Consider the following 19,623-nt stretch of genomic DNA (forward strand, 5'->3'; position numbering starts at 1 on the left):
CTTTAACTTATGCAATGTTCCTTCCCTTGCTCTATTTGAAAAATTGTTACTTGGTCTATGTGTAAGTTTATATGAGCACAATTAAGTGTTCTGGTATGCCCATTCTTCTCAATATTAGCCATAATTTGTTAATGATACACAATAGCCCATGCCTTTGCACAGTCAATAAAACAGAAATAAACATCTTTCTGACATTCTCTGCTTTCAACCAATTCCATCTGATACCAGCAATGGTAGCCCTTGTTCCAGGGCCTCTTCTGAATCCACCTTGAATTTCTGGCAATTCCTTATCAGTGTACTATGACAAACAGTTTAACAATAATCTTGAGCAAGATGTTATTTGCATGTCATATTCATGATATTGTTCAATAATCTCCAGTCTGCCAGATCACCTTTTTTGGAATGGGAACAAATATGAATCTCTTCCATTCAGTTGGCCATATAGCTGTCTTTGAAATTTCTTGGCATATACTAGTGATCACATTAAGAGTGGCACCTGTTGAAATATGTCATTATGTCAATTCTTGAGGCCTTTTTTTCCCTAATGCCTTTAAACTTTAAAGTTTAAAAGTGTGATTAAACTGCCTTCATTACTACTGGTTCCTGATCCTATGCTGCTTTCTGAAATGTTTCCTTGTCAAACAATTTATTTTTAAGAGAAAAAACACATTTTTAATTTACAGTAACAGAGTGTCAGCTAAGGGTTGGTTCCAACTCAACAGTAAACAACAGCATCATCATCATATAGGATAGTTCTTTTCCCTGGAATGAACCATATAACCTATAAGTCCATCCACCCATCCTTCTACCCATGCATATGCACAGAGGGATATGTGAAATTATATTGATCAAATGTTTGTGATAGTTATTTCTGGGTGTCAAGATTTAAAATAATTGTGCTTTCTTCATTGTACTTGACTTCTATTGTTTGGAATTTTTCATAAGGAAGTACATTGTTTTCTCAAAGGAACAACATTGCTGAACTTTTCACTTGCATGGGCACAGTGGTCACTGGATGGGATACATCCTATGTCACTGCACCCATGGAGAACATTGCAAGCTAGCATAGCTCAGCCACCCATGCCATCCGGGGTGAGTAGTGAAGCTAGCAGAACTAGGAGAGGGTTTGTTGGTAACATTTGGACATCATTTAAATGTTTAGACCCCTAGCCTGCACTGTGTGCCTTTGAAGTACCTTTATTCCCTAATATTTTATTTTTCATATACATATACATACGGTTTTCATATTTATTGTTGTTGATTGCCATCAAGTTGAGAACAACTCATAGCAACCCTAGGAACAAAAGAACTGAAGCATTTTTAGAACTATTGTTGGTTCTCAAAGTTCATAGTTTGCAGAGACATGTTGTTTAGAAAGTGGATGCCACTCTTGTTTCCAATTCATATATGTATCATATATGTGTGTGCGTGTGTATATATTTATATATATATTAATGTACATTGTGTTTCATGCGTTTCATTCATTGTGTTTTACATAATCTCTCATATACATTGTATTTTATGTAATTTTATATAATTAATTACTACTAGTCTATGCCCTAATAGTGGTGACTCAGTGATGGGGGTCAAAGGGATAGTTGTGTCAGAGGCAATGAAATTGGCTCAAGATAGAGCAGGGTTCAGAGCTATTGCACATAGGGTCACTATGAGTCCCAGATGACTCCACGGCACATGACAACAACAACAAGAAAAATATTTTCAATTTTCATTACCCAACCACACATTGACTCTTTCCTATTCCTTCATCCCCCTGCCCCGCCGACCCACTGACCTCAGCTATCCTAGTGATTTCCTCCCCCTTCTCTACCTCCTTCTCCCTTTCCATCTCTCCTTTTGAATATTTATATACATCTTGCTCAGTTATCCTTCTTTTACAATAATGGTCATATGTTAATTTGTGCCCTTATGACACTTAGTTCACTCAGCATAATGCTCTCTAAAATTTCTCATGGTATACAGTATTTTTCGAAATTGTCATTCCTTAGTATTGTACAGTACTCCATTGTGTGAATGTACCACAATTTATCGATTCATTTGTTTGATGACTTTTGAGTTCTGGTGCTGGAGAAGAGTATTGAATATACCATAGACTGTTAGGAAAACAAACAGCTTCGACCTGGACAGGGTGAAACCAGGCTGCTCCTGTGGAATCAAGGATTCTGAAACTCTGTCTAACATACTTTGGGCATGTGGCAAGGAGTGACCAGTCCTTGGAGAGGGACATCATACTTGGGAGGGTAGAGGGACAGAGCAAGAGAGGAAGACACTGAATGAGACGTATTGACTCAGTGACTAGGGTAATGGTGGTGGGCATATCAGAGACAATGAGGTTGGCTCAGGACAGAGCAGGTTTCAGGGCTGTTTTAAGTAGAGTCACTATGAGTCACAAGCAACTTGAGGGAACTTAATAACAACAACAACAATTCCAGTGCATGTTTCAGAGTCCCTCTATTCTGGTTTTTCCTTTCTCCCCTGCTTTTGCAATGACTTTCTTCTTTCTTCATGGGGACATCATAATCTGTAGGAGAATTGTCAATTATTTCATTTTACTTGCATCCACAGTCAACAGCCAAGGTAGTTGCTGTCGTTAGGTGCTGTCTGGAGACTCCAACTCACAGTGACCCTATAAACCACAAATAGGAAACTTTCTTATCCTACACCATTCTCATTATCTCTGTCATGTTAAAATTAAGAAGTGAGTGCATTAGGGATGCATCCTGTCTCCATACTTTTTCAATCTATACGCAGAACAAATCATTCAGGAGGCTGGAATTTATGAGAAGGAATGTGGCATCAGGATTGGAGGAAGACTCATCAACAACCTATGTTACGCAGATCATACAACCTTGCTTGCTGAAACTGAGACTGATCTGAAGTGGTTAAGGTCAAGGATTGTAGTCTTTAATATGGATTGAAGTTCAACATCAAGAAGACAAAGATTCTCACCAGTTGGATAACTGGCAGCACCATGATGGATGGAGAAGAGATTGAGGTTGTTAACAATTACAGCTTGCTCAGCTCCACAGTCAACACTCTTGGCACCAGCAGTCAGGAAAACAGAAGACAATTGCATTAGGTAAATCTGCTGTCAGGGACCTCTCCAGAGTACTGGGAAATAATGATGTCAGCTTAGAGACTATGGTGTGTCTGATCCAGTCCACATCCCTTTACAATCTTTTGTTCCCTCTCTTATCTCAGCATTCTTTCCTCATTTTTTTGCTTCCTTTTGTTCTGATTCAAGATTCAGTCTCTTCTGATAACCATCTTTGTTGTGTTTTTTCCCTTCCCTGTCACTGTCATGATACTTTGCTTTTTTCAAGGATGTCCTTGGTGTCATCTCATAACTTGTCTGGTCATTAATTAGTGTTTCACTATATCAGCTCTGTTATTGAGATGGTTTTTAAATTTAGTTGGGATACCCTCAAGGTTATATTTTATCTCATGTGGACCTACATTGATTTTCTTCAACTTCAATTTGAATGTGCATATGAGTAGCTGATGGTCTGTTTCATAGTCAGCTCCTGGTCTAGTTTTGACTGCTAATAATGAACTTCTTCAACATCTCTTTTCGCAGATGTAGTTAATCTGAGTCCTATGTAGTCCATCAGGTGAAGTCCATGTAGATAGCCTCAATTTATGTCTCTTTTTAATGTAAAATCATTCATTTTACCAAATTTTATCATACAATCCCAGCCTCGTTTTTGTCATCAAGTCCATGTTTTCCAATTACCACTCCTTCTTCTTTGTTTCTAACTTTCACATTTCAGTTATCAATTTTTTTAGTGCATCTCGATTGCATATTTGATCAATCTCAGACTGCAGAAGTTGGCATAAATTCACAATTTCTTCATCTTTGGTTTTTGTGGTTGGTGCCTATATTTGAATAATGGTTGTATTAATAGGACATCCTTGTATGTGTGTGGATAATATTCCATCACTGACAGCATTGTACTTCAGGATAGATCTTGAAATGCTCTTTTTTAATTATGAAAGTCATTCTGTTGTTTTTATGTGCTGTCGAATCACCTTCAACTCATAGTGGCCCTGCGTATGATAGTTCTGAAGCCTGTCCTGTCCTGAGCCAGTCTCACTGCCTCTGATACACCTCCACCATTGCCCTAGTGACAGTATCAATCCATCTCATTCAGAGTCTTCCTCTCCTGTGCTGTCCCTTCACCCTTCCAACTATGATGTCCTTCTCTAAGGATTAGTCTCTCCTGGTAATATGCCCAAAGAAAGTCAGAGAGAGCTTCAAAATCCTAGCCTTCAAGGAGAAACTTGGTTTCACTCTCTCCAATACAGACCTATTTGTTTTCTCGGCAGTCCAGGGTATGTTCAATACTCTTCTCCAGCAGCAAAACTGACAGGCATCCATTCTTTTTCTGTCATTCTTAGTCATTATCCAGCTCTCTAATGTGTAGCAAGTAATTGCAAAGACCATGGCCTAGATCAGGTACTCCTTGATCTCTAGACTGACATTGTTGCTTCTCATTACTCTGGAACGGTCCCAGACAGCATATTTACCTAATGCAATTAATCTTTTTGTTTTTTGGTTGCTGGTGCCAAAAATGTTGATTGTGGAGCTGTAACTGTTAATAACCTCAATCTCTTCTCCATCCATCAAGATGCTGCCAATTGGCCGAGTAGTGAGAATCTTTGTTCTTGATGTTGAGCTTCAATCCATACTACAGTAATTGACCTTTTGCAGCAAGTGCTTCAGGTCCTCCTCACTTTCAGCAAGTAAGGTTGTTTCATCTGCATAAACTTAGGTTGTCGATGGGTCCTCCTCCAATCCTGATGCCACATTCCACCTCATAAAGCCCTGCTTACCAAATGATCTGTTCTGCATGTAGACTGAAACGGTATGAATGCCATAGTAGTCCCCTTCAACTTGTTATTTTTGGAATTGTAGATCATTCAGTTGTCTAATCCAAAGTGGCCAGTGTCAGCCTATATCAGCTCACTTGTGCTCATCCTTATGTGTTCCACTCCATTATTGACAAGTTCCAGTTCTCCTAGTTTCATGCTACCTACATTCTATATTCCAATTATTTTTGGGTGCATGTAGGTATTTCTCCTCATTTTGAGTCTTGCCACATCAGCAAATGAAGGCCTTTCACTGGGTGACAGCATTATTCCATCCGAGTTATTTCAGTAAACTCTACTTGAGGAGGTAGCTCTTCCCTTGTTGCATTTTGAGTTCTTTCCAACCAGAGAGAGTCATCTTCCAGCACTATATATCCAACAATGTTCTTCCATTATCCATAGTTTTTGAAGGCCTATTGTTTCAGAAGTAGATGACCAGTTCTGCTTCTTAGTCTGGGAGCTCTGCTGAAACCTGTCCACCATGCATGATCCCTGCTAGTATTTGACATACTGGTGGCAAGAGCTTCCAGCATCAAAGCAACACACCTACCACCACAGTATGGCAAAGTCACAGACGAGTGGTGGCCCATGGTATTAGCAGTCATGTAATCAAATGATGGGTTACACTGGGGAAATCTGCCACCAAGGATCTCTCCAAAGTGCCAAAGAGCAATGTAGTGTCAGTTTAAAGGCTAAAGCGTGACTGATCCAAGCCATGGTATTTTTCAGAGCTCTGGTGGCCTGTTGACAAGAAGCTGAACTGCTATCCCAAAGGCACACTTTTGAATCCACCAGCTGCTCCACTGAAGAAGGATGGGCAATCCCTCTTGTGCAATTAGATGCCTCTGAAAATCTGCTTGGAGGATTAGCTCTGGGTTGGTTCTGACTCTAAGGTACACAACAACAATGCAAGTGAAAGCTGGACAGTGAGTAAGGAAGACAAAAAAGGAACTGATGCCTTTGAATTGTGGTGTTGGACATGAATACTGAATATCCCATGGACCGCCGAAAGAACAAGTCTGTCTGTCTTATAAATAGTACAAATAGGGTGCTTCTTAGAGGCAAAGATATTAAAACTTTGAGTATGCTGTCAGGAGCTGGCAGTGCTTAGGAAAAGACATCATGCTGGAAAAGGCCAAATGTCAGAGAAAAAGATGACTCCTCTCAAAAAGACAGACACAAGTAAGTGTCACAATGGGCTTCAGCATATCAGGTAAGTGAGAATGACACAGCTTAGGACAAGGTTCAGATCTGTTGCCCCTAGGGTCATCACATGTCATAGCTGACTTGATGGCACCTAGCAAGAAGAAAAACAATTTGGCTTATATTTTTATTATATCAAGTTGGTTTTAGATTGGAGATGCAATCTGTGTTGTTGCTCTACTAACTCAAAGGCTGTGTGCCACTCTTTCTGTTAAGAGTTTAAAAGCTCATGAATTTACTTTAAAAAATTTAGAGGTTAAACTTTTTCCCAGCCCTGTTCTGTTTCGGTGGCATAGCATGTTATAGGTCTTCTCAGTTGGATTCCAAGACGGGTAGTCTCCTCCCTTAAAGATTTCTATCCTCAGAAACTGACGAGTCACAATGATGGCAGTGGATCTTGGTCTGGTTCTGTTCTGAGTTCTAGGTGGCAACAGTTCAGATCTCCACTACTGCTTCCAGACCGGAAATTGTGAACCTGCCTAGAGCTCTGTGCTTTGAAATTCCCACCAATGCATTTCCAAAAGGTTACATTGGCCCAGAACTTGAACAAATTCCACTGGAAAAGGAGCAGGCTAAATTTGTAGCGAGCTGTGCCCCTAACCCAAATGCTCCGGCAGTTTGAACACCAATGACTGGGGACAAAGATAAGCCATTTTATCTGATGCCTAGGAAATTACCAGAGGCCAACAATTTGAAACTACTCCACGCCATGCGTTTTCAATTGCTTTCTATGCAAAAGAGGGACAATGACTAGGGATGACTGAATAATCCATACCTTTGAATTGTGGTGTTGGAGAATATTGAATATCCTATGGACTGTCAAAAAAAAAAAACCAAGCCTGTGTTGTAGGAAGTACAAGCAGGAAGATGCAAGGATGGTGAATCTTCGCCTCATAGACTTTGGGCAGGTGGTCAGGAGAGTTGGAAAAGTCATGGTGCAGGGAAAGGTGGAGTGTTAAATAAAGAGTAGATGTCGTCCAACAAGATGGACTGACACTTCGCTGCAGCAAGGGGCCTGTGCATGTTTGGGATGTCGCAGTTCAGATGTTGTTTGTAGAGTCGCTTTGAGTCCTAGCCTGAGCTCAAAACAGCCATACCCCGCCCCCCCCCCCCCCCCCCCCCCCCCCCTTGCTAAGAAACTAGTTCTATCCTAGCCTCAAGGAGGGAGACGCCCAGAAAAGGGGTTATGCAAGGTCTTTCCTCTTCAAAGGCTGCGTGCTTCCAGGAGATACTGGAGTTAGAACGGTTAAGGTAAAAGCCTGATCGCCTAAAGCTTAACTGATCTAACTTCAAATCTTGGATTGGGTTTTCAGGAAAAGTACTTATGGAGAAATGATCTTTGAGCCGGATGTTACAAGAGGGGAAAATATTAACCATCAACCTTGCGGTTGCCTAGGAGCTTAAGAACGCTTTGGTATCAAGACTGTAATGAAAACAAGGATGGGGAAATGAAGCACTGCGGCTGCGAGGAGACAGTCTTTGGACCTCCCTCACCCCCACTAGGGATTTCCGCCGCGGTCCCCACACCAGGGTAGGGGCCGAAGGTCGGCTGAGGCGACGCACGGCCACGACCCGGTGCTCCGGTTCGAGCCTTCGGCTGGGGGGCTGGCCCACGCCTGGGGCGGGGCTACGGAGGTCGCGTAGCCTGAGTTCATTGGCCCTTCGGTGTGCTCCGCCCCGTGACGCTACCGTGAGCTCAGGGTCCACCCCACGCTGGTCGCCCGGCGGCCGGAGTTACTTCCGCCGCCGCCGCCGCTGCTGGGGGGACGGAGATTCTATTTGAGTAGTTCCCCCGCTCCTTCTGCTGGGTCGGCTGTGCGAGGACCGACCCCACCAACCCGAGGTCCGCCGACACGCCGGGCGAGCTCCGTCCGTGTCCTCGGCTGGTCCCCAGGGTGCAGGCATTGCCTCGACGGCTTCGTCGGACGCGCAGCCCGAGCCGCGAACCGGCGGCGTCATGAGGCACCTGCCGTACTTCTGCCGCGGCGAGGTGGTGCGGGGCTTCGGCCGAGGCTCCAAGCAGCTGGGCATCCCCACGGGTGAGCGGCGCTGCGTGCCCGGGTGGTGGGGGAGCGGGTGGTCCGGGGTCCCGGCTTGGTTCTGTTGTGGCGCCGCCTTCCCCACCCCGTGTCCCGGTCCCCTGGATCCGAGGCTGGGGTCGGTGTGCGGGGCTGCTGGTCCCTGCCTCGCCTGTGAGCTCGCTGCCCACCAGCGGTAGCGGGAGGGTGGAGGGAGCTGTGCCCGAGACTCAGGGTTCCTCGCTCCTTTTTGCCCACCCCAGAGAGAGGTGCCAAGCATAACAAGCATTTTACGGATTGGGATATGTAATGTGCTTGACAGGTTTTATTATTACATGGAATTCACGTGCTAATTCACATAAATTGCCTTGCAGAAGAGACAAGGGTGTCTCTTTTTTTGGTCTCTTCATTAGTTTTAGTAATGAAGCAATGAAAATATGCTTAATTCTCCCTTGGAAATAAAAATGCCTCAAGAGTTAGGATTCCTGTTTCAGAAGAACCTGGTAACATGGATTACAGGCTTGCACCTTGAGGTTATTTTGGGGGAAAGCAAAATATATACTACGGTTGCCCTTTTACCTGTTAAGTCAGTCAGGGGCTCAGGCATGTACTTATTAAATGATCTTTTTAAATGATACGTAACTTAAGCACAGCACACGTCTAAAGCCCAGCCGTTCTCATCTTACCCCCCAAAAATTAAACTCTTTGTTGTCCAGTTGCAACTAGTCACATGTGACCCACCAGCAGGTTTCCAGAGGCTGGAAATCACAGGAGAGATTACCCATCTTTTTCTCAAAGGAACAGCTGGTAAACTCGAACCCTTTACCTAGGCCACTTAACCCTGACTGTGGGGTTTTTTATTTGGTTGGGGTTTTTTTGTGGTGGGTTTTTTTTGTTTTTTAAATTTAGGTTTGGCAGACACTATAGTCAATGTACTTTGTTAACTTGTCAATTTGAAGAGAATTAAGTTGTATCTAGAAAAATGGGATGGGTGATCTGTTTAGTGACAGCTTTTTATTTGAGTTTTAGAAATAACATAATAAGTTCAAGAAGTGGTGATATTGAAGGAAATAGTCCAAGCTTTACTGAAGACATTGGCAAAAAACCTGAATCCTGAAAACCTAGATACAAAAATTGACAGCATACTAAATTGACATATCTCAACAACAACAATAAAATGCAGTTCTGGAGGTGTTCATCTATGTCAATTTATTTTACAAACCAACTGGGATATAGCCAGATTTGTACCCATGTGTGCCAATATGTCTTTGGACATGTTATCAGAAGGGACCAGTTTCTTGAAGAGGCCATCGTGGTTGGTACAGTACAGCATTACCTAAACCTTCAAGGAGATAGATTGACACAGTGGTTGCAATAATGGACTCACATACAGAAACTATTGTGAGGATGGTAGGAGGCAGGGCAGTGCTTCATTCTGTTGTACTTAGTATTACTATGTATTGCAATCGAATTGGCTGGACCTAGTAAATAGCAGTAGTTATGTTAGAAAACAAAGAAAAATCTCTTAACTATTTGTTTTTGTTCTTTAGCTAACTTTCCTGAACATGTGGTAGATAATCTTCCCACTGATGTATCCACTGGTATTTATTATGGCTGGGCCAGTGTTGGATGTGGAGCTGTCCATAAGATGGTGGTGAGCATAGGCTGGAATCCTTACTACAAGAATACCAAAAAGTCCATGGTAAGAATTATGTTTCCCTCTGCATTCTAAAATGAGGTCAATTTGGGGCACAGCAGGAGTTCTAGTGGCACAGTGATTAAAGTGCTTGGCTAATAACCAGATGGTCAGTGATTCACATCCCCCAGCCACTCTAGAATAAAGAAAAATGTTGTGGCAGTTTGTTCTCCTGAAGTTTGCCTTAGAAACCCTATACGGCAGGCAGTTCTGACCTGTATCATCACTCTGAGTTGGAGTCCATAATAGACTTGGGGTTTTTACTCTTAGGTGCACATAGATTTATTCTGTGGTGTTTATAATGTAGTTCATATTTAGAAGCTTATTTTGTAAAATTGTACTTTCTAGTTAATGTAATTTATTCACCATTAGTTATTTGGTAACCCTTTAAGGATGTGTTTACTGCAAAGATGTGGTTTTCTGATAAAATGGCAAGGCTTTGTTCACATGCAGTATTTCTTGGTTGGTTTGGGCTCATTTGCTTTGTTTTATCTTAATAGAGCCTTGAGGGTATAATCTTTTGCCTTATTTTCCTGCTCTCCGCTACACCTACAAAGTGGAAGTGTTTTTAGCTACTGCTTTTTTTAGTTGTTAAGTGCTATCAAGTTGCCTACAACTCATAGCTACCCCATGTACAGCTCCTATGAAGCCTCCCCTGTCCTGAGCCAGCCTCACTGGTTACGACCCAACTACCCCTGTTGCCCCAGTTACTACATCTGTCTTATACAGGGTCTTCCTCTTTTACAGTATCCCTCCACCCTTCCAAGCATGATGTCCTTCTCCAAGGGTCAGTCCCTCCTGGTTTTGTGCCCTAATTATGTGAGAAAGAGCTTAAAAATCTTAGTCTCCAAGGAGAGACTTGGGTTTATTCTCTCCAACACAGACCTGTTTGTTTTCTTGGCAGTCCGTGGTTTGTTCAAGACTTCTCCAGCACCACAACTCAAAGGCATCGATTCTTCTTCTGTTATCCTTAGTCATTGCCCACTTCTGTGATACATAGCAAGTAATTGTGAAGATCATGGCCTGGGTCAGGCGCACCTTGGTCTCTAGCCTGACATCATTGCTTTTCAGTACTCTGGAGAGGTCCCTGACAGCAGATTTTCCCAGTGTAATTTGTCTTTTGATTTCCTGACTTCTGGTGCCAAGAGTGTTGATTGTGGAGCTGAGTAAGCTGTAATTGTAAACAACCTCAATCTTTTCTCCATCTATCATGGTGCTACCAATTGACCCAGGGATGAGAATCTTTGTCATCTTCATATTGAGCTTCAATCCATATTGAAGACCTTCAATACATCAGTCTTTGACCTTTGGCAGCAAGCACTTCAAGTCCTCTCCAGTTTCAGCAAGAAATGTTGTGTCATCGACATAACATAGGTTGATGATGAGTCTTCCTCCTGATGCCACACTCCTCCTCATAAAGCTTTACTTCCCAAATAATTTGTTCTGCACGTAGATTGAAAAGGTATGGGGACAGGATGCATCCCTGACACACACTTCTTTCCTGATTTTGAACCATACAGTGTTTCCTTGCTCCATTCTGAGAACTACTTCCTGATCCAAGTATAGTTTTCGCATAAGCACAGTCAAGTGTTCTGGGGATTCCCATTTTCCTCAAGATTAGCCACAATTTGTTGTGGTCCACATAGTCAAATGCCTTTGCATAGTCAGACACAGATAGACATTTCTCTGTTACTCTTGTTAGTACACGCCATAATGTGCTTAGGATATGAGTTCCAACTGTCACTCCTTCAGCCAAACAAATTTTGTTTATGTTGCCTAGAGACTGGGGGGGGGAAGAAAAAAAAAAGCACTTAGACATTTATCTTCATGTTACTCTCTTTTAAGAGTTCATAGACAAAATGAAAAATGTTAGCGCAAAGTGCTGGTAGAAGCAATATGAAAAGGAAAAGAATTAATAATACTTTTTTTTTTTGGATGGGAAAGAAAAAGTTAATAGAATGGGGTTCATATTTCAGATTTTTCTTTTTGCCCTTATTTTCCAGCAACAGATGTTTATGAAATGCCTGTTCAAGCTTTTGCCCTTTATCAAAGAGTGAGTTGTCTGACTTACTGATTTAGAAACATCTTTAGTGTATTTTACATCCAGTTCCTTTGCTGGAACTATATATTTTCTCTCTGTATCATAATTTCTATTATTTTTTTAAATTCTGAATTTTTCTTTTGGAAGAGCAAAAATTCTTAATTTTTGCAATCTAGTTGACAACTCCTATCGACCTTATGAATAGCAGGTGTGATGGACTAACTGCATTCTCAGCCCTCACCTCAGACAAGGTGACTAGAAACTTGGGGCTCCCCACCATCTCATATTTGATGATTTGCTGGAAAGACTCAGAACTTAATGAAAAATAATAAAATGTGTAGTCACATATATTACGGGGAAAGAGTGAGGTGAGAATTAGCCATAAGAAGAGATGCCTAGTTTGATGTGTCGTAGACCTACCGATGCCAAGTCTCCATCCCTAGCGATTGTTACCTTTCTGGAAGATCACTGGAGTGCTTACTGAGATTGATCTGCTGCTTGCTCACCAGCCCTTCCTCTTCCCTGAGCTGAGCTGATAGCACTGCTATCATGTGACTCTTGAGCCCAATCCTCTAGGCCCCCTTCAGTTAATCTTTCCCATGTGAACAGCCTCCACATTAGGCTTAGTGGCCCAACCCACACTGCCCTTGAAGGGAAACTCACAGTGACCATGGAGGATAGAGTAATATTGTCCCAGAGGGTTTCCATAGCCATAAATCATAAAGCAGACTTTCTTGTCTCATGAGTTCAAATTGCAAGCCAGTTAGTCAGGAGCCAGTTGATTTAACACTGTGCCACCAGAGGCTCTAGATCTGTCTGTAGATGAGGTCAAATTTCTTGTTTTATAAACTCAACACCAAATAACTTGGTGTGAATTGACTGACTCCTGTGTTACAGACTAGAACTGCTGCAGAGGGTCTTCTTCCTGCGTAGGGCTGTAATCTGTAGGCACAGATTGCCATGCTTTTCTTCTGTGACACAGCTGCTTGGATTTGAACTGCCAGTCTTTAGATTAGGAATCAAGTGCAGGCCATTTGTGTCTCTTATAAATGTCACAGTCTTAGAATTGTTGTGTACATTCATGTTGGAACTGACCCACAGCTGACCCTCTGGCGGGTTTTTAGAGGCAGTTAATCCCATGGGAAGAGATTGCCCATCTTTCTGCAAAGAGCTGGTGGATTCAGACCACGTGCTTTCAGGGTGCTTCAGCTGCTTGCAGCCAGCTTCTTGCCTCTAGGCCACCTGAGCTCCTTATAATAGCATCATATCTTATAATAGGGTCAGAATGGTAATGAGTATTGATATTTGATGATATGGGTCATCTAGTCTTGTTTTCTAGATGTACTTGAATAGTTCTAAGGTTTTGAAATTTTCAGGATTCACAATGGTCACTGATGTTGTTATTTTGATACTTGATGAAAACAGATAAAGATGGTGGCTCACTTATGTGGTGTTGAATAGTGTTGCTCTCCGCGGTAATCCTCCCTCATCATAGTTTTAGGATTCTGATACAGGAGATTGAATTACTGGCAGGGCTCTGGAGACCCATATGCAGAATTACAAAATCAGCTGCCATGTTTGGGCATAGCACAGTTGCTTGTTACCTGTTCTTCTTGTGAGCTGTCCAGTCAAATATGATTCATAGCAACCCTATGAACAACAAATCTGAACCCTGACCTATCTTGTGTTACCAAATCAGATCACAGTGATCAAGGGCATCAGATTTGGTGTTGTATAGTACATATCTCTCTATATATCGTGTTTACTGAACCATTTTAAACTAGTTGAAGGTCTTGGGTAGTTCTGGTCTTCCAACATTTTCATATAAATTTTATATTTGTGAGTTTCAATGTTTAAGAACCTGGTAGCATTTTGATTGGGTGATCACTGAATCTTTTGATAGATTTGGAAAGAAGAAACATCTTTACAGAGCTTGTGGGTTATACAGTTAAAGTGTTCAACTAACTGAAAGGTTTACCATTCAAACCCACCCATAGACCTCTTGGAAGATGGGCCTGGAGGTCAGCTTTGTAAAGGTCACAGTCCCAAGGACCAGTAGTAAAACCAAGGACTATTACTTAATCAGAGAAAAGCTTATAAGAACTCTAGAAGGCCTAATCCACAATATGAACAGTCTTCCGAACATCTTGAAAATCCTGCAACCAGGAGAGAATAAAATAGATGAACGGGACCTTCTAAGAATCAAATCCCTATGCACATCAAAAAACTTCTCCAACAGGGTAAAAAGAAAAGCCACGGTGAAGAAGATTTATTAAGGTAATAAAGACAGAGGCATAGCTAGTGAAAGGTAGACCACATGAGTTAAAGAGAAAAAGAAAAGCGGTAAAGGAGGCCTGGAGAGAAGAGGGAAAGGGGTGAAGCCAAGCCTTACAACAAGCTGTTAGCAGAAAAGGAGAGTAAGAGAAAACTTAAGGTTGTTTTTTTCTCCCATCTACCCCCATCTTTTCAACTTTTTTCCCCCTTGTAACTCTTCTTGACTATAGGAAACTCATATCATACATACCTTCAAAGAGGACTTCTATGGGGAAATTCTCAATGTGGCCATTGTTGGCTACCTGAGACCAGAAAGGAACTTCGATTCTTTGGGTAAGTTCTCATTCAAGTCTTCCTCAATATTACTACTGTGCCTATTAACTGCCTCTACTTCTATCAATAATGATGACAGGACAGAATTTGAATATTTAATATGTGCCAAGCCTTGTTTTTAATTGCTTTACATAAATTAGGGAGCTCTGGTGGTTCAATCTAGGGAATCAAGCTAACCCTACAGTGGCCCCTCTCTACCTGTTCAAATATGCCAACCACACTGTAGGAGAAACATGCGCAGTCACCTCCCATTCCGTTTACAGCCTCTGAAAACCTGCTGGAGGGTCAGCTGTGAGTTGCTTTCGACTTGGCAGAAATGAGTTAACTGGATTAGTCTTTAGAACAAATACATGATATAGGAACTGTTTTGTCCTATCAGGTAGATGAGGAAATTCGCATAGAGAAGTAATTTACCCAACACCAGTATGTGATGGAGTCCAGGTAGCTACCTTCAGAGCCTATAGTTTGTGTTGCTTTCGCCTTACGTAGTGCTGCTTTGCTCCAGCAGTAAGTGGAATCTTTACTTTTTTTCATGTTTTAAGTAACAAGAATGAATACTCTGGTAAATAATATATACTTTGGAAATACTTTAAAGTATGCCAGAAAATGTTTGAAATAAATGCTTTCACTTGTCAGTATAGTGGTGGTGGTGTTATGTGCCATCAAGGTGACTGATTCAGAGTGACCCTGTGAACAATGGATCTGAACGCTGCCCTATCTTGTGCCATCCTAACCATCCCTAACGATCTTAAGCCCGCTATTAAGTCACTTGTCAGTCCATCTTGTTGAGAGTCTTCAGCTCCATCACTGACCCTCTACCTTTCCAAGGACTGACAACATGCCCAAAGTATATGTGATGGAGTTTCACTGTCCTTGCCTCCAGGGAACACTGGTTACACTTCCTCCAAGACAGACATGTTGGTTCTTTTGACAGTTCATGAGATACTCAGTATACTTCTTCAACACCACAGCTCAAAGGCATCAAGTCTTCCTCTGTCATCCTTAGTCATTGTCTTAACTTAGAGGAGCATAGTAGTCAGTTTAGAAGACTATGGTTTGGATTAGACACACACTTTAGTCTATAAAGTGATTTTGTCTTTGGTATTCTTGAGAGGTCCCTGGCAGCAGGTTTTCCCAATGCAACATATCTTTTGATTTCTACCTTGGAGGATGATTGTGAATCTAAGAAAAGTTAAATCATTGACAACTTTAATCTTTTCTTCATCTGTCATGATGTTGCCTATTCAGAGTCTATTGTAAAGGTTTTAACATTTTTTTAAAGCAAATTTAAATGCAGAGATGGATAGATAGGGCTATTAGTTTATGTCTTCCAATTTTGTTAATTATGAGAAAAAAAATTAGGCACTTTTTTGTGTGTACCACTGACTTTTATGTAAATATGGAAGGGGTGGGGGAAAAAAGACTTTTTGGAATCAATACTCATGGTAACAGCAGTCAAAATCAAGATCTGTTGCATTGGGAAATCTGCTGTTTTTAGACCTTTTAAATGCTCAGTAGCAGAGATACAAGTTTAAATACTAAGGTTTCATCGAGTTAACTGTGACTCAGAGTAACCATATGAACAATGGATCTGAACTGTGCCCTATCTTGTGCCATCCTAATCATCTCTCACCTAATCTCAGCCAAAATATGATGTTTTCTGTTAATTCATACACATCTGAAAGTTAAGCAGTGAATAAGGAAATCAGTGAAAATCGACGCTTTTGAATCGTGGTGTTGGAGAAGAGTACTGCTTATATGGCCAAAGAACGAACACATCTGTGTTGGAGGAGATGCAGCCAGCCTGCACAGGGTACTCCTTGGTGGCAAGTATGGTGAAACCTCGTCTCACAGACTTTGAGTATGTTTTCAGGAGGGCCCCATCCTTGGAAAGAAGACATCATGAGGAGAAAGGTAAAGGGTCACTGCTAAAGAGAAGAAACCTTCAGTGAAATGCGATTAACATGGCAGCGGCTGCAGCAGTGGACTTGAGAGGGGCAGAAAGAATGAGGATGGTACAGGATAGAGCAAAGTTTCCATCTTTTATTTATAGGGTGGCTCTTAGTTAAAATCAGTTAGAAGTTGCCTAACAACAACCTCATGCCGGAACCGGAGCATCCTATTGTTTTAACTCATAGTTGACCCTCTAGTGGGTTTTCAGAGTCTGTAAATCACATGGGAAGAGATGGAACAGCTAGAGGATTTGAACTACATGCCCTTGAGATTGCAGCACAGCTCCTTACCACTAGACCACCAAAGAGCTCCAGATAGATAGATAGATATCTTCAAAGTACTGACCTTTTGATAGCAGCTGAATGCCATACTAGAGTTCCTTATTATATATAGTCCCTAAAAGGGATTTATTTATAATAGAAAGTTGGACTTAATTATACTCACTCTAATCATCCTCATAAGATTTTCACTTTTGACTGTCATTTAATATTTTTCTTAAGGCTGTTGACTCAGTTGTGTCACTTTGTATATTCTTTCTGCAGAGTCACTTATTTCCGCAATTCAAGGAGATATTGAGGAAGCTAAGAAACGACTAGATTTGCCAGAACATGTCAAAATCAGAGAAGATAATTTCTTCCAGGTTTCTAAAAGCAAGATACTGAATGGTCACTGTTGAAAATCATCGTATTTTTCATTCTTCTTACTGTCTTCTAGTATTAAACTGTTCATAACTATGTCGTGTCATCATGGCTGCATTTTACAAATCAAACGTTTTCCTGTAGCTGTGAATTAGTTTAAATACCATCTAGTTCTTGTATTGCACTTAAGCTGTTAAACCCATCATGCCACAGTACTAAAAAGATTAATAAAAAATGAAGGTTCTCTTCCAAGTATTATGTTAAAGAGAGCTTTTTAATCTTTAAAAAATGCACCACCAGTAAAATCTTATGTTTTTACGAGGGAAATAAAATATTAGTTAGTTGTAACAAAGGCGAGACCCCTGTTTGAGATGTTGTTGTTATTATGTGCCATTGATAAGAAAAAGAATTCCATCATATACCAGCATATATATACTTCTGTGTTGTCCAAGCATGCTTCATAATGGAAGGCATACTTTAAAACAGGTTTAATAGGTTTTTTTTAATAAATCTAAAGGAGAAAATTCATCCTTTATGTTCTTGACATACTGTGTTTTTGCAAATTTTGTTATAGACATGGAAACTTGTAAATTACATTTTAATTAGTTGTTTCCTTCATGAGTTCCAGTCATTGTATTCTTTCCATTTTTCTGGTAAAATTCAGTCAGTAAGAGTTATCAGCTCTCTATTCCTACTGTGTACTTATTTATTTTTTTAAGGTAAAGAAAACTTAATACTTTTTAAATTTGCAAGGTCTCATTCTTGTTTTTGGATAACATGTATCTCTTCTTTTTTAAGAGTAGCTATCCAGCATTTGTTTTTCTTTTAAGCAATTGTTGGGAAGAGCTTTTTGTTGATTTTTAATATCTTACAACTGTACTTTATAAGAGATTGTATTTTTCTCTTACATTTCATCCATTTTCAATATGAAAAGTATTTATTTTTAATGCAGTTCTATGGTCTTGAGCAAAGCTAAACATTGAGCATATACAACTATAATAATGTAATTTAATACCAGTTTAAATTGTGCCTGTAGCTTGGAGAAGGCGTAAATAATAATTGATTCAGTCAAATAATTATTCTGTGCATTTCTTTTCTCCTAATACATGATTTTGGCCCCTTTAGACTTGTATTTCCATTGGTAGAACTTTGACTCTTTGGATATTTAATAAATTAAGATTATAGATTGCTTTAACCCCTGAAATAGTACATTGCATTGTTCACTTTGTTGTTGTTATATGCCGTAGAGTCACTTGAGAGTCATAGAGGCTCCATGAACAACTCTGAACCCTGCTCTATCCTGAACCAACCTTACTGTCTCTGACACACCTACCCCCATTACTCCAGACACTGAGTCAATCCATCTCATCAAGGCTCTTCCCCTCCTGCTCTGTCCCTCCACCTTTCTGAGCATAATGTCCCTCTCCAAGGACTGGCCCCTGCTTGCAACATGCCCAAAGTGTATCAGATGTAGTTTAGCACCAGATTTAAGCAGTAGGAACACTATATAGAAAGAAATTTCAAAAATGGTGACTCATTTTAAATTGGCATTAATGAATTAGAATTTCCTTTAATAAAACTACCAACTATACAGAAGTGTCTTAATGTTGATGTTTGAGAAAGGGAGAATTCAGTTAAATTGTTATTTATGAATTTGTGGTAGAGTGGTTTATATGGCTTTTGTTGTTAAGATTTTTAGAAAATGTAATTTTATGTTAGAAATTCAATACTTGAAAGAAAGAAGCCTCAATTTTAAGTACATTTAGGAAGCAAAGTTTAAAACAAATATATAAATGAAATATTTTTTTTAATTTGATAGCTTGTTGCTAATTAAGCTGTCCTAAGTATGGAAGTTCTATGCTTTATATTGTCATATTGCAATTTATTAAATACCTAATGCTTTTGAAAATCCTGATGTATCATGAAGGAGTTAGTTAGTAGCATTACGTTTGGATTATATCAATTTTTTATAAGTATTTATTGTAAGAAATCACAGTAGAAAACGTTTTGATCAGTCTGAATATTTTCATGCATTGAAATAAAATTTGATTAAGCAGTATTTTTTTGGCTTTTTTAAATTAAATCTTTCCGTTTATATAAAGTCTCTTAATTTGAGATTTTGTTTTTCATTCTTAATTTTAAGAATTTTAGTATTTTTGAGAATATATGCAGCAAAACATACACCTGTTCAGCAGTTTCTGTATTACTTAGTGACATTGATTACGTTCTTTCTGCTGTCCTGCCACTCTCTCCCTCCTTTTCTGTGACATTGCTGCCACATTACTCATTGTCTTCTAAAGTTCCTATCTTTCCAGTTGCTGTTGTCAGTTTGATCTCATGTAGATCTTAAAAGCATAATGCCCAAGCTTGACCTTTAATTTAAATACCCCACAAGACCCCTCAAACTGATTGCCATGGAGTTGAAAACAACTCTTAGCTGAGACTCTTCAACGGATATTTTAAGGCTGTAAATAGGAAGAGATTGCCCACATTTCACCTAAGATGCTGCTAGTGGATTCAGATCACCAGAGAGGCATACCTTTTGGGTTTGTAGCAAAACTATGGCCTAGACAACCAATT

At 40.4% G+C, this 19,623-nt stretch overlaps 1 protein-coding gene across 1 annotated transcript; it reads left to right on the top strand.

Annotated features, from left to right (window-relative positions):
- The first annotated feature begins 8,026 nt into the window (after window positions 1-8,026).
- Window positions 8,027-17,081, top strand: RFK (riboflavin kinase). Its single transcript, XM_006892001.1, has 4 exons — window positions 8,027-8,129; window positions 9,659-9,810; window positions 14,350-14,452; window positions 16,948-17,081. Exons 1-4 carry the CDS (start codon window positions 8,048-8,050, stop codon window positions 17,079-17,081), a joined length of 471 nt encoding a protein of 156 aa, XP_006892063.1. The 5' UTR covers window positions 8,027-8,047.
- The last annotated feature ends 2,542 nt before the right edge of the window (window positions 17,082-19,623 follow it).

This window comes from Elephantulus edwardii, unplaced genomic scaffold (assembly GCF_000299155.1).
Source record: "Elephantulus edwardii isolate Elephantulus edwardi_28Jun2011 unplaced genomic scaffold, EleEdw1.0 scaffold00108, whole genome shotgun sequence".
Lineage (NCBI taxonomy): Eukaryota > Metazoa > Chordata > Mammalia > Macroscelidea > Macroscelididae > Elephantulus > Elephantulus edwardii.

Excerpts from the sequence above, each read along its gene's own strand:
- RFK (XM_006892001.1), top strand. The coding sequence starts at position 8,048 with ATGAGGCACCTGCCGTACTTCTGCCGCGGCGAGGTGGTGCGGGGCTTC. Across the intron at positions 8,130-9,658 it reads GCAGCTGGGCATCCCCACGG|CTAACTTTCCTGAACATGTG; the intron begins GTGAGCGGCGCT and ends TTTGTTCTTTAG. Across the intron at positions 14,453-16,947 it reads AAGGAACTTCGATTCTTTGG|AGTCACTTATTTCCGCAATT; the intron begins GTAAGTTCTCAT and ends TTCTTTCTGCAG.